This window comes from Chaetura pelagica, unplaced genomic scaffold (genome assembly GCF_000747805.2).
Source record: "Chaetura pelagica isolate M959 unplaced genomic scaffold, ChaPel_1.0 scaffold551, whole genome shotgun sequence".
NCBI lineage: Eukaryota > Metazoa > Chordata > Aves > Apodiformes > Apodidae > Chaetura > Chaetura pelagica.
This window is the reverse complement of record NW_009952067.1, coordinates 567,677-580,940: the sequence shown is the minus strand read 5'-3', so window position 1 is coordinate 580,940 and position 13,264 is coordinate 567,677. Positions and strand designations below refer to the sequence as shown.

At 36.9% G+C, this 13,264-nt stretch overlaps 1 protein-coding gene across 1 annotated transcript in view; it reads right to left on the bottom strand.

Moving 5' to 3' along the window:
* Positions 1 to 13,264, bottom strand: part of SMOC2 (SPARC related modular calcium binding 2) — a 120,000-nt gene that overhangs the window by 70,350 nt on the left and 36,386 nt on the right. The window contains exons 3-5 of the mRNA XM_010005415.1: positions 8,898 to 9,004; positions 7,693 to 7,792; positions 1,097 to 1,144 (exon numbers count right to left, since the gene is read on the bottom strand). Of these exons, the coding sequence (XP_010003717.1) occupies positions 1,097 to 1,144; positions 7,693 to 7,792; positions 8,898 to 9,004 (255 nt within the window). The remainder of the gene's footprint in view (positions 1 to 1,096; positions 1,145 to 7,692; positions 7,793 to 8,897; positions 9,005 to 13,264) is intronic.

The following is a 13,264-nucleotide window of genomic DNA, read 5'->3' as shown; positions in this document are numbered from 1 at the left end:
AGCAGCTCAGTCACCACAGTCACAAACAAAAATAAAGGATTCTTAACAAGTTTTATATATGGGATAGCTCATTCAGTTCAAAGCTGAAAACGAAAGTCCTGGGCAAAAGCAGATTGGTAACTTAAGGTCAGCAAAACGCAGTTTGTGTGGAAACACATGAAGAAACAATTTTCGAATAATTTGTAACTATTACCCTTTAAGTAGTAGTACTGATTTTCTAAAACCTAACAGTGCAATAGTTTATTTAAATCTTGATTTAAACCAATGCTACAAAAGTTCCTGTAAAAAAAAAAAAAAATCAATTATATTTACAGTGGACCAAACATTCATTAAAATTAGCACTGATATGAGTAAGGTTTTTAAAATTAATTCGTACAACTGTAACTGACAGCAATATTTAGTATGGTATTTTCAGCTGCATTTAATTTTTCTTAAGTGTTTGGGGAGCCTAGATTTCAATTTTGTCTAAAGCACAGACATCTCTCTCATTTAAATCTACCAGCTATGTTGGAGTTGCATCAGATTTTGTCCTGCCAACAAGATATACACCATGATGTATCTCTAATAACAACAATCAGCTGACCATGAATGTAAGCCATCAGATGAATTCACCACATTACAGAGCAAAGTGCAGGGTCCAAGATCACTCATGCACTGATTGCTATGGAAATAAAGTGAGGACTCCAGTTCCCCAGATTTTAGGACTGCAGAATGCTGTCTTTATCAAACAGACAGAATAATCTGTCCTCCAGGGCAAGCAAACAGTATGGGAAAATATTTCAAAGTATAGATATGGAAAGAAAAGTTACTTTCCAAACAACACAGAACAGCAAAGTCTGTAGGGATGAGGCTGGAAAAATGTAATGACTATGCATATATAGACAAATACATGCATACATACATACACATTTAAACTCATAAGTTTACTAATAATTACAATGCAGATGAAATTAACAGTGTGTATGCATGTATATATATTACATATGCATATATAATCATGATCCATATATATTGATAATTTAAACCTACAGAATAACACATCAGTTTATCCCAGAACTATTTCAGTTTCCACTTAAAGGCCTACTGAGGTATTTACCTGCTTTTCCCGCACCTTCTCGTTGTGGCAGTTTCTCACTCACTGAACCTGCGATTGGAAAACAAATAACCCAGAATAATATTATTTTCACTTTTAATATGTTTTATAAGAAACACAGTTCAGCTTTAATGTTTTATTTATGTTTATTACATCAAAAAATATCAGAAAATTCTTCCCTTGCAAACCAGAGATTTAGCTTTGCCTGACTTGTGCATTTGTGTACCATCAGTTTAATGTCAGGCACTACTTGGCCACCAGCAGACCTGAGAAAGGGATAGCATTTCGTGCTACATGAACATCATTAATAAGAACATGCTCATATATTGCACAGCCAATGTTTCCCTTCCCCACTGACCCAGTGAGGGCAGGACCTAGACTAAGACTCATCTCCCCAGCACTACTCCCTTGATATTCCTCACACAGGGCAGAACCCACCTTCACATAGGGTCTTGCCCACACACCTCAGCTGCTCTGAGGGGCTTCCTCAGCCTCTACCCCTGTCCTGGCTCAGATTAAAAACTGCCCCTTTCTGATTTAACTAATTCATACAAGGCACTCCAAAAACCCTGTACTGGTGTGGGAAAGTATGTGCATTGGGGAAGGCAGGGACAGTGTATTGCTTTGAGTTTGAGCCTGAGCTGGTTCAGGAGATGTCCTCAGAGCTGTGGCCATTAGGAAAAAAAGACAACAGTGGTGGGAAAGGGGTTAAGATGTTTGCAGAAGACAGTTTTTAACAGCTTGTTCTACCAACCTGGACTGAAATGCAACCAACATCCAGTCTTGATCTCAAGCTATCAAGAAACAAAATATCTACTGGTTTCCTTTGTGGTTTTTACAGGAGGTAGTTGTCCTTACAGTTTAAAACAGAAATACTTCATTATTTCTTGCTTATGTCTCATTATTACAACCATCTGTATGATTCTAAATCCGAGCCACTTCTTAACAACCTATCTATCTCTGTTGCATTAAAAAAACACACTTAAAAGTGGTATGTTTCTCTCTGAAGAGCCACATGGAGTTAAAAATTAAAAAGCGTATCTATCACTTACCACATTGTCTCTTCTCACACACACCTATTTTAATGAAAAGTCAACCGTATCTGACAGATGCTCATAAATGTGTGAAATATTTTGGTTGCCTTAATTTTCTTGATTTATTTATTTGTTTGTTTGTTTACTATACCTTGCTTTATTTTTCCTTAAATACTGATGGTAAATTGATGGATGGAGGAACACAGTGGCATTTTCACTGGCTAACTTTATGATAGTGAATATATTTTCATGACAAAAGTAGATTAATACTAGGACAATCAGGTTACTATTTTTTGAATAGTCTTAAGAAGCTAACAAAAATATTCACAGATTTTCCTACATGGGGAAATCTGCACCTTTCACATAGTTTCACCTGAAATTTTGAATTGATGCAGTAGAAACTTTCATTGTTTCCAATTGGAGGTGAGCAGGATTATTAAGTTTATATTAGTTTTTCCTACCATTTTCTGAATATATTTCAGAGGAAGAAATACTTCTAGCTTAAATGGTGATACAAAGTTGAATCTGCAAGTTTCTAGGAAATTTAATCTTCTAAACCCCCAACAAATGCTCACATCTTCAGCTAGGTAAGAAACAGAAAGATCAACTTATCTAAAAGTTAGGCAAAACAATCAGCTTCCAAGTTTTCAGTGCACTATAAATAAAAAAATCACATAAATATATTTATGAAAGGTGAAAGAGCAAGAAGGGGTATTAGATTCAGCAACATTATTTTAACAAGAAAAATTTAGTAACATTTTAATTTATACATTTCCTTAGCCATCTAGACATTTCTGATTCTGACAAACTAAAAAAGAGATTGCAGAAATATTTTTATCTAAGTTTATTGCAAAACCCACAATTCTGCTAAGCTGCTGTCTTAACAAGTTCTGAGGCACAATAAATCTTCCAGGGAACTTGATGTGAGTTTTGTAGCTTGTGATGTATCATATTCATTTTCTATAGTTTTGATAATGTGTGACTGGGCTTCAAAAGAGAAGGTCAAAGTCTTCTATCCAGTTCAGACAATGATTTCTGATCTCCTGGTAAAGACTATTTGATAAGTAATCACTGAATACAGATATCAAGAAACAGGACAGAAAACTTCCCATGCTGTTATATATTTCACAGCTGTGTGTGTCTGATTCTGTATATATAAGGAAAGTCATATGCATTGGGATAGAAGAAATAGATAATCCAAGGATGGATATTTTACTCAGCTAACAAAAGCAATGAAATACAAATTTTAGAAGCTCATTGCCTTCCCAAATATATTAGTCTTCTTCATATTAACTGATTACAATACTATACAAACAGGAAAAGTACTGAATTTTTAAAAGTACTTCTATTTTAAAATAGTATCAAGGCATCTTAACTTCAAGGAAGCAAAAGTACTTCACAGAATAATAAAATACGTGTTCATACGTTTGCAACCTCCCTGGCAGAAGCCCAGAAGAGTTAATATGGCATAAAAACCCTACAATAGGGGAACAATGTATTTTCCAATGATAATTTAACACCTGCTTCTCTATTTCTGCCCCATTTCCCAGGACTCCGTGACTGTGAAATTTGTGCAGTTCCCTGCAGTACTGATAAGAGAGATGGGAAGTTGTAAAAATGTCTTTCCGATGCCTGGTGTTCTTTACTGAAGGTATTGGGGGACATTCATCATTTTTAAGAAACTTTATTTTTAATGCTGCCATGGGAATGTTTGATTTACTCTCCTTCTCACCACTGCTCCTTCAACAGTGGAGACTATTTCCATGGAGTGGAATGGCATTCTGAGATTTATCATGTGTGTTTTAGCAGCACCAAGTGTTGGTGTGGGAATAACTGGAAAAGATGGAAAAAGAGCCTCTTTCAGGTAAGGATGTAGTAAATGAAGCAAAGGTTTTACATAAATCAGTTGGAGAGTCCTGCATTTTTTAAATGCTGTTTATAACCTCCGTCTTTCCATATTTAGTGTCTCTAGTAAATAAAACAGTCTCAATAAGAGCAATTGGAACACCACAATGAGCACAAAATTGCTCATAAAGCTATTGTAGATACATAAGAAAACAATCACGTGACACTTTTCCATCCCAGGACCTGAGATCACTTTAGGAAGCATCACGCTTTGCAGTTAACCAATATTAAGAGTTAGATAAACATAGAGGTTGCTTGTTGGACCTGTCTAATATTGTGATAATGTAAACGCAAAGCACAGATAGGGAATTGAATTGAGAAACTGAACTCCTAACTGTCCATACTAAATTCTGTTCCACATTTCCTCTTATTAAAATCCAAGTTCTGATATGCTCCTCTTTCCTATTTCTGGATATTCACCCAAGTCAAAGATGGTTCCATTGGGGGAAAACAAAAGACAAGAAATTATCCCATAATTTTGGAACAGCACAGTTGATTAGACATGTATTCATAGCTTATCTGAAGTTACTAAAGGACTCATCTAGAAATTAAATTAAACACTGAACATTTACATTAAAAAAAAAAGATTTACACACATTCTATAGTGTCCCATTTAAAGGAGAAAATAATCACAAAAGCATATTCACAACTCTACCTGCCATCTTGATTGTCTAAATTGCCATCTAGATTGTCTAGATTGCCATCTAGAATGCTCTAAAGGGAAAAGGTGACAAAAGTTGTCCTGGGATAAAAAGATCTGTCACATGCAAACTGAGAAGTTTGCATGAATGTATTGAAATGGCTATAGCATCATGCCTGCGGAATGCACAGAAGCAAGTGAAAATACAGAAACATGCTGATGTCAGGATGCCACTGTTGCAGGAGATCTGTCTGCAACGTCAAAAAGTAGCAAGGCAATGCCTGCAGTGAGAATATTGAGCACACAGTGTATCAGGCTGATGAGACCCAGTAGTGTTGGAAGAAATGGCATCTCTGAGATGCTAGTTAAGAGAGGGGTATACTTAACTTCAGTGCGCCCACTAATATTTTGGGTTTAATTCCTGTGCATAGTGGTACTAAAGAAAATGTCTAAAACAGAATCAGCAGTGATCTGGAAAACATCAGCAGTCCTAGGGGAAAAAATCATCTCTGTTATCCTAAACGGATGGCAATTTTTAACATATACTGGGAAATGGAAGAAAGGTGCAGTTGTGCTTCAAGCTTTCATCTGCAATGTACAAGCAAAGTTTTGCTGTATTAAACTACATAACTTCCTGAGAAAATCTGTAGATGCCTTCTCTGCTGAATGAGGAGGTTTCTCCAGACATCAAAACTGAGCCCTTAGCCACTACTACTGCAAAATCCTCTAGAACTTCAAATCTACTTCCAAACTCTGAAGATGGGCTTCTTTCCTGAAGGACAAAGGAGAAGTGGTGAGCAGCAAAACATGAGAGCACTGATACAAGATAGGGAAGAAATGTGCAAAGATAATCCCAAACGGTCTCAACAATTGGAAAATTACCCTTGATCTGCCATGGAGCAAAATCAGACTAAGCATACTCACCCAGGCATGGGAGCAGTCCATTTATCTCTGAGCTACTAAATCAAAAAATGAATGCTACTCTCACCCTCTCCTTAGCATTTCCATGAAGGGAACTTCCCTCCCCATGCCTTAAAAATGAGCTGAAGCAGTCTGGCAGTTTACCTGCTAGGCATATGAATATACCTTGGAGAAGAACTAGGGTTGGGTTCCTATAGAGACAGAATAATTCTCACACTAGTCCATTCATTAACCTAGAACTACACTGAAGTTTCTCCTTGATAATACTGAACACAAATACCAAAAAAAAAAAAAAAAAAAAAAAAAAAAATAAGTATGCTGTATATGAGAAATAAATCTCAGTATTTAAAATTACTCTGCTTAGCTTTTGTCTATGACTTCAGGAGAAAACAGTAAGTTGGCAACTGGGAGTGGGAGCAGAGGAGGAATATATATATATATGTAGGTCAGGTAAGAAGAGTGCAGGAGGGATTTTATACTTTCATAACACTGTTGAAAAAGGAAAAAAAAAAAAAAAAAAAAAAAAAGAAAAAAAAGTGAAAGTACTGTAACTAACTCAGGAACATTTTGAGTCAAACCTAATGCCATAGGATGTGACACATCTGCCAAACAATTATTTCTTGAATTTTCAGCACCAGGATAACCCCTTTTTCACCAATGTCAGTGAAAGAGAGGAAGCAACACATGGATATTGCAGAAAAAGCAACGAAGGGACACTTTTAGGGAAACCCTGGCTCTGGACATGCAAAAGCATCTCTGTTCAAGAATACACTGAAGCACACAAATGCTATCCTAACCATATGTCTTCTGAAGATGTGATCCAGTTATAAATAATAATTACATGTAAATGAATGCAGAGTTTTCTTTATCTTAATGCTTCTTAACTGAACATTTTAAAGTATTTTTCAAATTGACTGTCATCTCACAGTGATTTTACAGACTTAATCAAAAGGATTAGTCTGAAAAGTCATTTCTGGCTAAAGCTCAGCTACAGGCAAGATGCATGAAAGATTCTGCAAATTATTTAAACAAGACAAACCTGAAAGTGGAGTTTTTATATTCTTTGATGAAACTTCCTCAGTGTTCTCTTCCTCCCTCCATTTATTTATTGAAAGCATTAATATTGTGCTTGAACAACTGAAGTAGATTAGATCAGGTGAATGCCCTCAAAGACTCTAATCAATTTTTTTTCAGCTTCATTTGTGTTACAGGGTTAGCTTTTTTTAAGCTATTTCTTCCACTCTCTGACAAAGAATGGTACTGCAGCACAAACATAAATGCAATACATACAGCTCAAGTATTTCCATGCAATTCTGTCACCCTCAAAGAAGATGAATAGCAATTTCAGTAACTGTTCATACACTGGACATATATATTTATTATCAATGTCAGTAAAATAGGATCAGAAGTAAATTAATAAAAAACAGTTAACCTGTTAATTGTCCTGATGAAAGACAAAGAGCAGTACATGTGGCAATATATTTGATTTGCCAATTTATTTATACAGACAATGATTCCATTATGTTCTTGATGCTTGATTTCATTTTTCTTTCTCATTCCAGTTTGCTTATTTATCAGATTTGCTGTGAGTCTTCTTTCATTTGGCTATGTTACAAATTGAGATACCCACTGTCCATATTTTTTGATGGGTGGGGTTTTTTTCTATGCTCTAAATTTTTAAATATCAAAAAGGCAAAGCCCTCTGATTTTTTTTTTAATGGGTTTACTTGTGAGAGAGTTTCAACATAAAGAAGGGACTACCTCAGCAAGTCAGTTGCATGTTTTCATATACTGACACATAAATATCATGCAAATAACCACTGCAGAAAATCCTTCAATGGCTGCCTCATAATACAAATAAAGTAAGCAGACCACAGAATTACAGGAAGGTTAAGGACTGCAGACATCTCAGAATACACACAGGGCCAGCTTAATAAGCTAGACCAACTTTCTCAGAGACTCGTTGAGTTGAATTTTGCAAGTGCTCAAGGATGGGGAGTCCACAGCTTCTGCCACCATCTGTTTCTGAGCTGAACCACTCTTCCAGCAAAGAGACAATGCCATAACCTGGCCAGCCACACAAGCCACACAAGCCTTACCTGGGCACCGGGGAGTTTTGTGGGCCACAGCAGTTCCACTGATAGGACGACCATTGGGAGTGACACACCAGCAGTATCCAGTGTAACTGTGGCACTGAACCTGTTAGAAATAATATGAAAGAAATGCAGTTTGTCAGACATATGTCGGTTATCGCTCAGTGTTCGTGACACGAGTACTAAAGACTAATCCAGTGAACAACATTAGCAAAAGTTAGAATAAAACATAATGGGCCTAATATCAGCCTTACATACGATTCTTCATAATGAAGAGTTTATTTCAAGCAAAGTGTGGTAGGTCCTTCAGCATCCAATGGAAGAGAAAACTATTGAAATATGTGGTTGTTTACTCCCTATTTCAGTAAAGTGAGGTGCAGGTGTTATGAAAACCTCACAGTGAAGATCCTCAAGGGACAAAAACTGTTCCTGAAACCAAAAATATCAAGTTTTTTTCCACATAGAGAACATATTGTTCCACCCACTGAAGGAGCAGGACAGAGTGCTTCTGCCAGCATTATTCATATCCCAAGCTGTCAGAAAGGAAACTCTTGGAATTCCTGTTAGAAATCAATTGCATTGTATTTCCTGAGGGCCAATATCACTTCCCTTGCAATGCTAAAAATGAGGATTGTCTTCTACACTCCTCTGCAACTAAAATGCAGTGCAGAGGCAGCAGAAGGTGATCTTGACTGGGATATATATCACAGGATAAGCTACCGTGTCCCTTCTGAATTCAATGACCTAACCTAAGGAAATATGTCTCAAGACCATATGCTTGTGCAGAAATTCAGCTGAGAATAGGGAAGAATCCCATATGATTCATGCTTTAGTATTAAGATATGGACTCTGCTCACAAGATTTCTGGTTGGGATCAGGAACAGATCAGAAATTCCAAGCATTTTACCATCTGATGTGTATTCAGGGGGCTACAAGAATGACTCAGCTGCCGCAGCCTAGAAGAACAGGGAGTGTATCACATGTACAGCAGTAATGTTTGGCTCTTTTGCTGGCCAATTCTGAAAAAAAAGAATGGGGACTCGGCACAAAACATGAATTTTCCTTCCATTTTTTAACATCAATGTTAGCATAAACGACATTTCATTTTGAAATTACATTTCCTTCAATACATTAGTCCCTTCTTCATCCCCTGCAAACACATCTATTCTGACTTTCTGGTCATGCAAGATACTGAATGAAAAGTTTTCAACCTGACTATATGTGCCATCATCATTGCATTCTGGGATAAACACTTGTTGAAATTCTTTGCGAGCTTGTTCCTGGGTGTACTTCCTCTCAGCCACACATCTGGAAATATCTAGAGAGAGGGAGAAGACAAATCAGTTGGATGATGCAATACAAAGCAAAGATATGTGATAACCTAAGATAAGAGAAAGGAAGAGGCTCTGAGACCCACAGAAAGAGAACTGGAATTATAATCAGGAAAAATATACAACCAGATGCATTTTTTTTAGGAAACAAACCCAATTCAAAACAATAACTTCTAAGCAACATTGTTTTCATTCACCTCAATCACCTGCACGATAGTAACATTTTTTTTGCTGAGTTTTTGCCACCTCAAAGCCAAGAGACCTCAAAGTAAAGCACAGCATGGAAGGACAAAACTGGGAGATGAGATGGAGAGAGACTGCCCCAGCTGCTGCTAAAGGGCAGAAACCCAGAATGGGCTTCTCCTATCAATTTAACATTGCCATACCTGCCACTTTGTGCCCTACAACACTGTTTCAGTGCTGGTTGCTGCACTAGCTTTCTCGAGCTTCAGGAAAGGCAAAGGAGGCAGCAGTATAGGTGCTTTATATTTCCTACTGTGAGTTTGCATGCCTCGTAGTTCAGTCAGGCAGCAATCTGTTATGATTACAGATGTGCTCACCAGGCTGGTAATAAACATAAATTAAACTATACTACACAGCAGAGGGGCTTGTTAGGGAGGTGAATCAATAATAATTTTAGACATGCTTAATTCATATTATGCTAAAATTTAGTTTATGATTTAGATGTGGTACAAGTCCAAGCCTACTACCACATGGTTCTTATTTTTGTCCATGGTGTGGTTTCTTGTACCATCTCCTGTGTTACTTCATACTGGTCTACATCCCAGACAAGTTAGCAAACTATACAACTTTAACTCAGTAGAGTTTCTATAGTTTAATATATTATATTGCCTTGTACATATATACTACACATTTCAATTAGACAGCCAAAGAGTGAGAAAAGACACATACCATATACCTTTTTCTGTTTAAAGCTGCTAAAGATTTTAGCATGTTGCTGATGCAGAAGCAATAGTTCAGAATCTGCTCCAGCTAAGCAATTTCAGTTCAAAGTAGAATACCAGGCAAACTTAAGGTAGTATTAATGATTTCAAGATGTGACTGTAACATCTGAATTAGAATGCTCTCGAGCATACCAGCAGATAAATTTGATTCTTCTGATCCTTGCCTTGTTGAAAGACAATTGACAGTTACTGGCTAGTTCCTTCCTGGGGCTAAAACTGCTCAGCTATTACCTGTGAGACAGGGGTCTTGTGGTGATTCATAATTTTATATGCAGTTCTTAGAAAGCATAAGTACAGGCTTTCTAGTTCATGCAAGTTGCACGTTGCACAGTATCTGAACAGTGAAGTAAGACCACTTCCATGTCCCCATTTGACACCAGCATATTTTGACATTAGCATAAAAATTCTCTTCAAGTCTCAGGCAATCTGGTCTGGAAGTGTAGCATAATGAGGACAGAAACTGGCCCTCAACATCTGCATCCTGAAAAGAAAATTGGGGCCCCTTAATTCTAATCTTCATCTTGATTTCCCTTCATGTGCACTACTTCTGTGCATTAGTTTACTCTTCATACAGGAGCATTATGTGAGTTCTTGTTGGTAAAATGCCCAAAATACAATTAGTTTCACTTTGAAAAACTATGTTTCTGTCTTAAAAGCATTAATGTATTATACTGTTCCAGGAGGGATATTCACAGAGATGCAATGTTATCTAAAAGGGACAGAAAAGTTCAACTCTCTGGAAAGGTGAGAAAAATAATAAGGAATTTAATTAATTGGTACTCTGATACTTTCATCAAGGGAAAATTACAGGCAATGTACTGTGCAGCTCAGGTAAGTCTGTTAATGTATGCATTGCCAACGTTTTTTGGGGAAAAAATAGAAATATTTTAAGCACTCTTTGGTGTCGTAAGCCTACTTCTGAGCATGGTTTGGTTATACAGTACTTAATAACATGTGGTTTTAATGTAGCTAGTATTTTAACTGGAAATAAATCACTCCTTTGTTGGACCTTGGTCCTCGTTTTTCTAGAATGACATGTGGTTTAAATGTCTAAAAGGAAAAGTGATATAAATTCCATCACATAAGTTCTCTGGTATAGTACCAGCAGGGTTATAAATTATCTAATGTTTGAATTATCATAAGAACATGCCAAGGAGAAAGAGAAGTTCTCCAAAACTGTCCACCACTTGTTCCTAAGCAGCCTGATTCTCTAAAGGCCTCTTATTTGTGGATGATCTTATGTACTTTAAAATCAACAATGACCAAATTTGTGGAATATAAAATTCACATTTGAAGCCCTATTTTTTAAAATTATATAACCATGGAAACATTTTAAAGCTGTTGGGCATTACTGTGCTTCAGTATACCCAAAATAAACCCATGAAGATGATATCTTATCACGTTAAGCATCTGGAACTGTGTAGAGTCAAAATATTATTCCCAGTTCTGTTTTTTTTTATTTCACCAAGGTATTACCACAGGGCAAGAACTATAACATAGAGATGTGGTCCAAACCTCAGAGAAGAAATTTGATAGGGTGGTTAAGATAAAAAGAAGACATATGAAAACATTCTTCCTCTGAATATTAATGACCATTAGATTATTAATTCAGAGGAGCTAAATGCCTTCCAAATAAAACAACACAGAAGCCAAAAGGAGTGATAATATTTATTTTATAATAAATTGTTAAGATTAAACCACCTGAGCATCTGCCTTTGTGTCCTGGTTGCAATACCTTCTAAGTCTACTGTGATTTCAAACAAATTTTACAAAGGAGAAAAAGAATTCAAGAGATTTAAGTGCTAGACATTTATGCAAAACAACAACTGAAAAAGAATGAGAAAATTAATTCTTACCATGACTAGGAAAAAGGCTGAAACATGAGCTCACATCAAAGTATTAGACAAGAGACAACTGCAGGGAAACCTTGCAGCTCCTAGCAGGCAAAAGTCAATGGTCAGTGAGACCCTAATCCATAGGAAAGCAAACTTTTCACGTGGCTGTTGCTCCCATTCACTCAGTGAAAACAAATGTAGGACTCATTGTGCAAAGTCCCGTAAGTGCAACCAGAAAATTCTTGCCTCCAGGCTCATCTGTGCACCTTGCACAAGTTTAACTACAGAAGATTACTCACGTGGATCTCAAATTAGTAGGAAGAGTCTAGGTTTAAGTGGCTTGCCAGAAGGAAGTTTATAGGAACAGATATCTAAAGTGATACCAGTGAAGTCTCTCACATACAGATTCAACATTCCTTTTTGTCTAGAACAGGAATAATTTGAGTCAGGATAGATCCACCACTGTAACTTAGCACCAGGACTGCAAAGCCAGCTAGATGTTTAAGACAAATACATCTTGGGGTGTATAACTGAAGACAAACAAGTGCATGGGAGTGGACAGAAATACACAGAATTAAGGAGATAACACAGTTGCAGCTGTTTGGGGAGGTCTTTCCGAATTGTTCTGGTGAAAATCCTGGCTTCCAGAGGAGACCAGTGTCTGGAAGGCACAGGTGAACTATAAAGCCATCTTAATTCTGTGCTAAGCTTCTCTATGCAACAGGGAAGACTTTCAGCTACGTAGTGAAGCAGCACTGGTACACCATTGCAGGATCCAGAAACGGATTCTGTCACACGTGACACCCGGAAGCACAGGACTTTCTGTGACAGCACTGAAGTCAAGAGAAAGTTGCAGTATCCAAGGAAATTCTGGAGACAGAACTAGCCTCACAAACAGCACTGGACTGCCTTGGAACTAATCTCATTTTATGCCTTGTTTCCAGCAGTAAAGCACCAAAAGCATGGAAACTGAAAAAAAAAATTTAAAAAATCCATCAGCTTCAACTCTGCTGGCTAATCCTTGAATACTATATCACACAGAGAGAAGTTTATTACTGCGAAGTAGAAGTTTATCTTTAAAACAATGACACAAACTCATCAAGGGTGTAAACACCATCTCTCAAGTGACATTTAATACAATTGAATTTACAGCAACTTTGGGGCTCCACAGGGACATCTAACTCAGATTCTCTCATGGAAAAGTAAACAGCTTGCCAGAAGAACAGATAAATCTCCTGTAAAGATTTTGATTTAGTTCATCTGGTATTTCTTGTTTTCTCATATATTTCAGAAAGAATAAAAATACCTTTCCCAGTCCCAATACACTGAGCAGACTTCCCCTGCTTTCAAAGAGAGCACTGTGTGACACAAGCTTGTTATGTATTTATGCATAAAATACACTTCACGGTTTATTTAGTTTTTTATTATAGATAGAATGTCCTGCTGA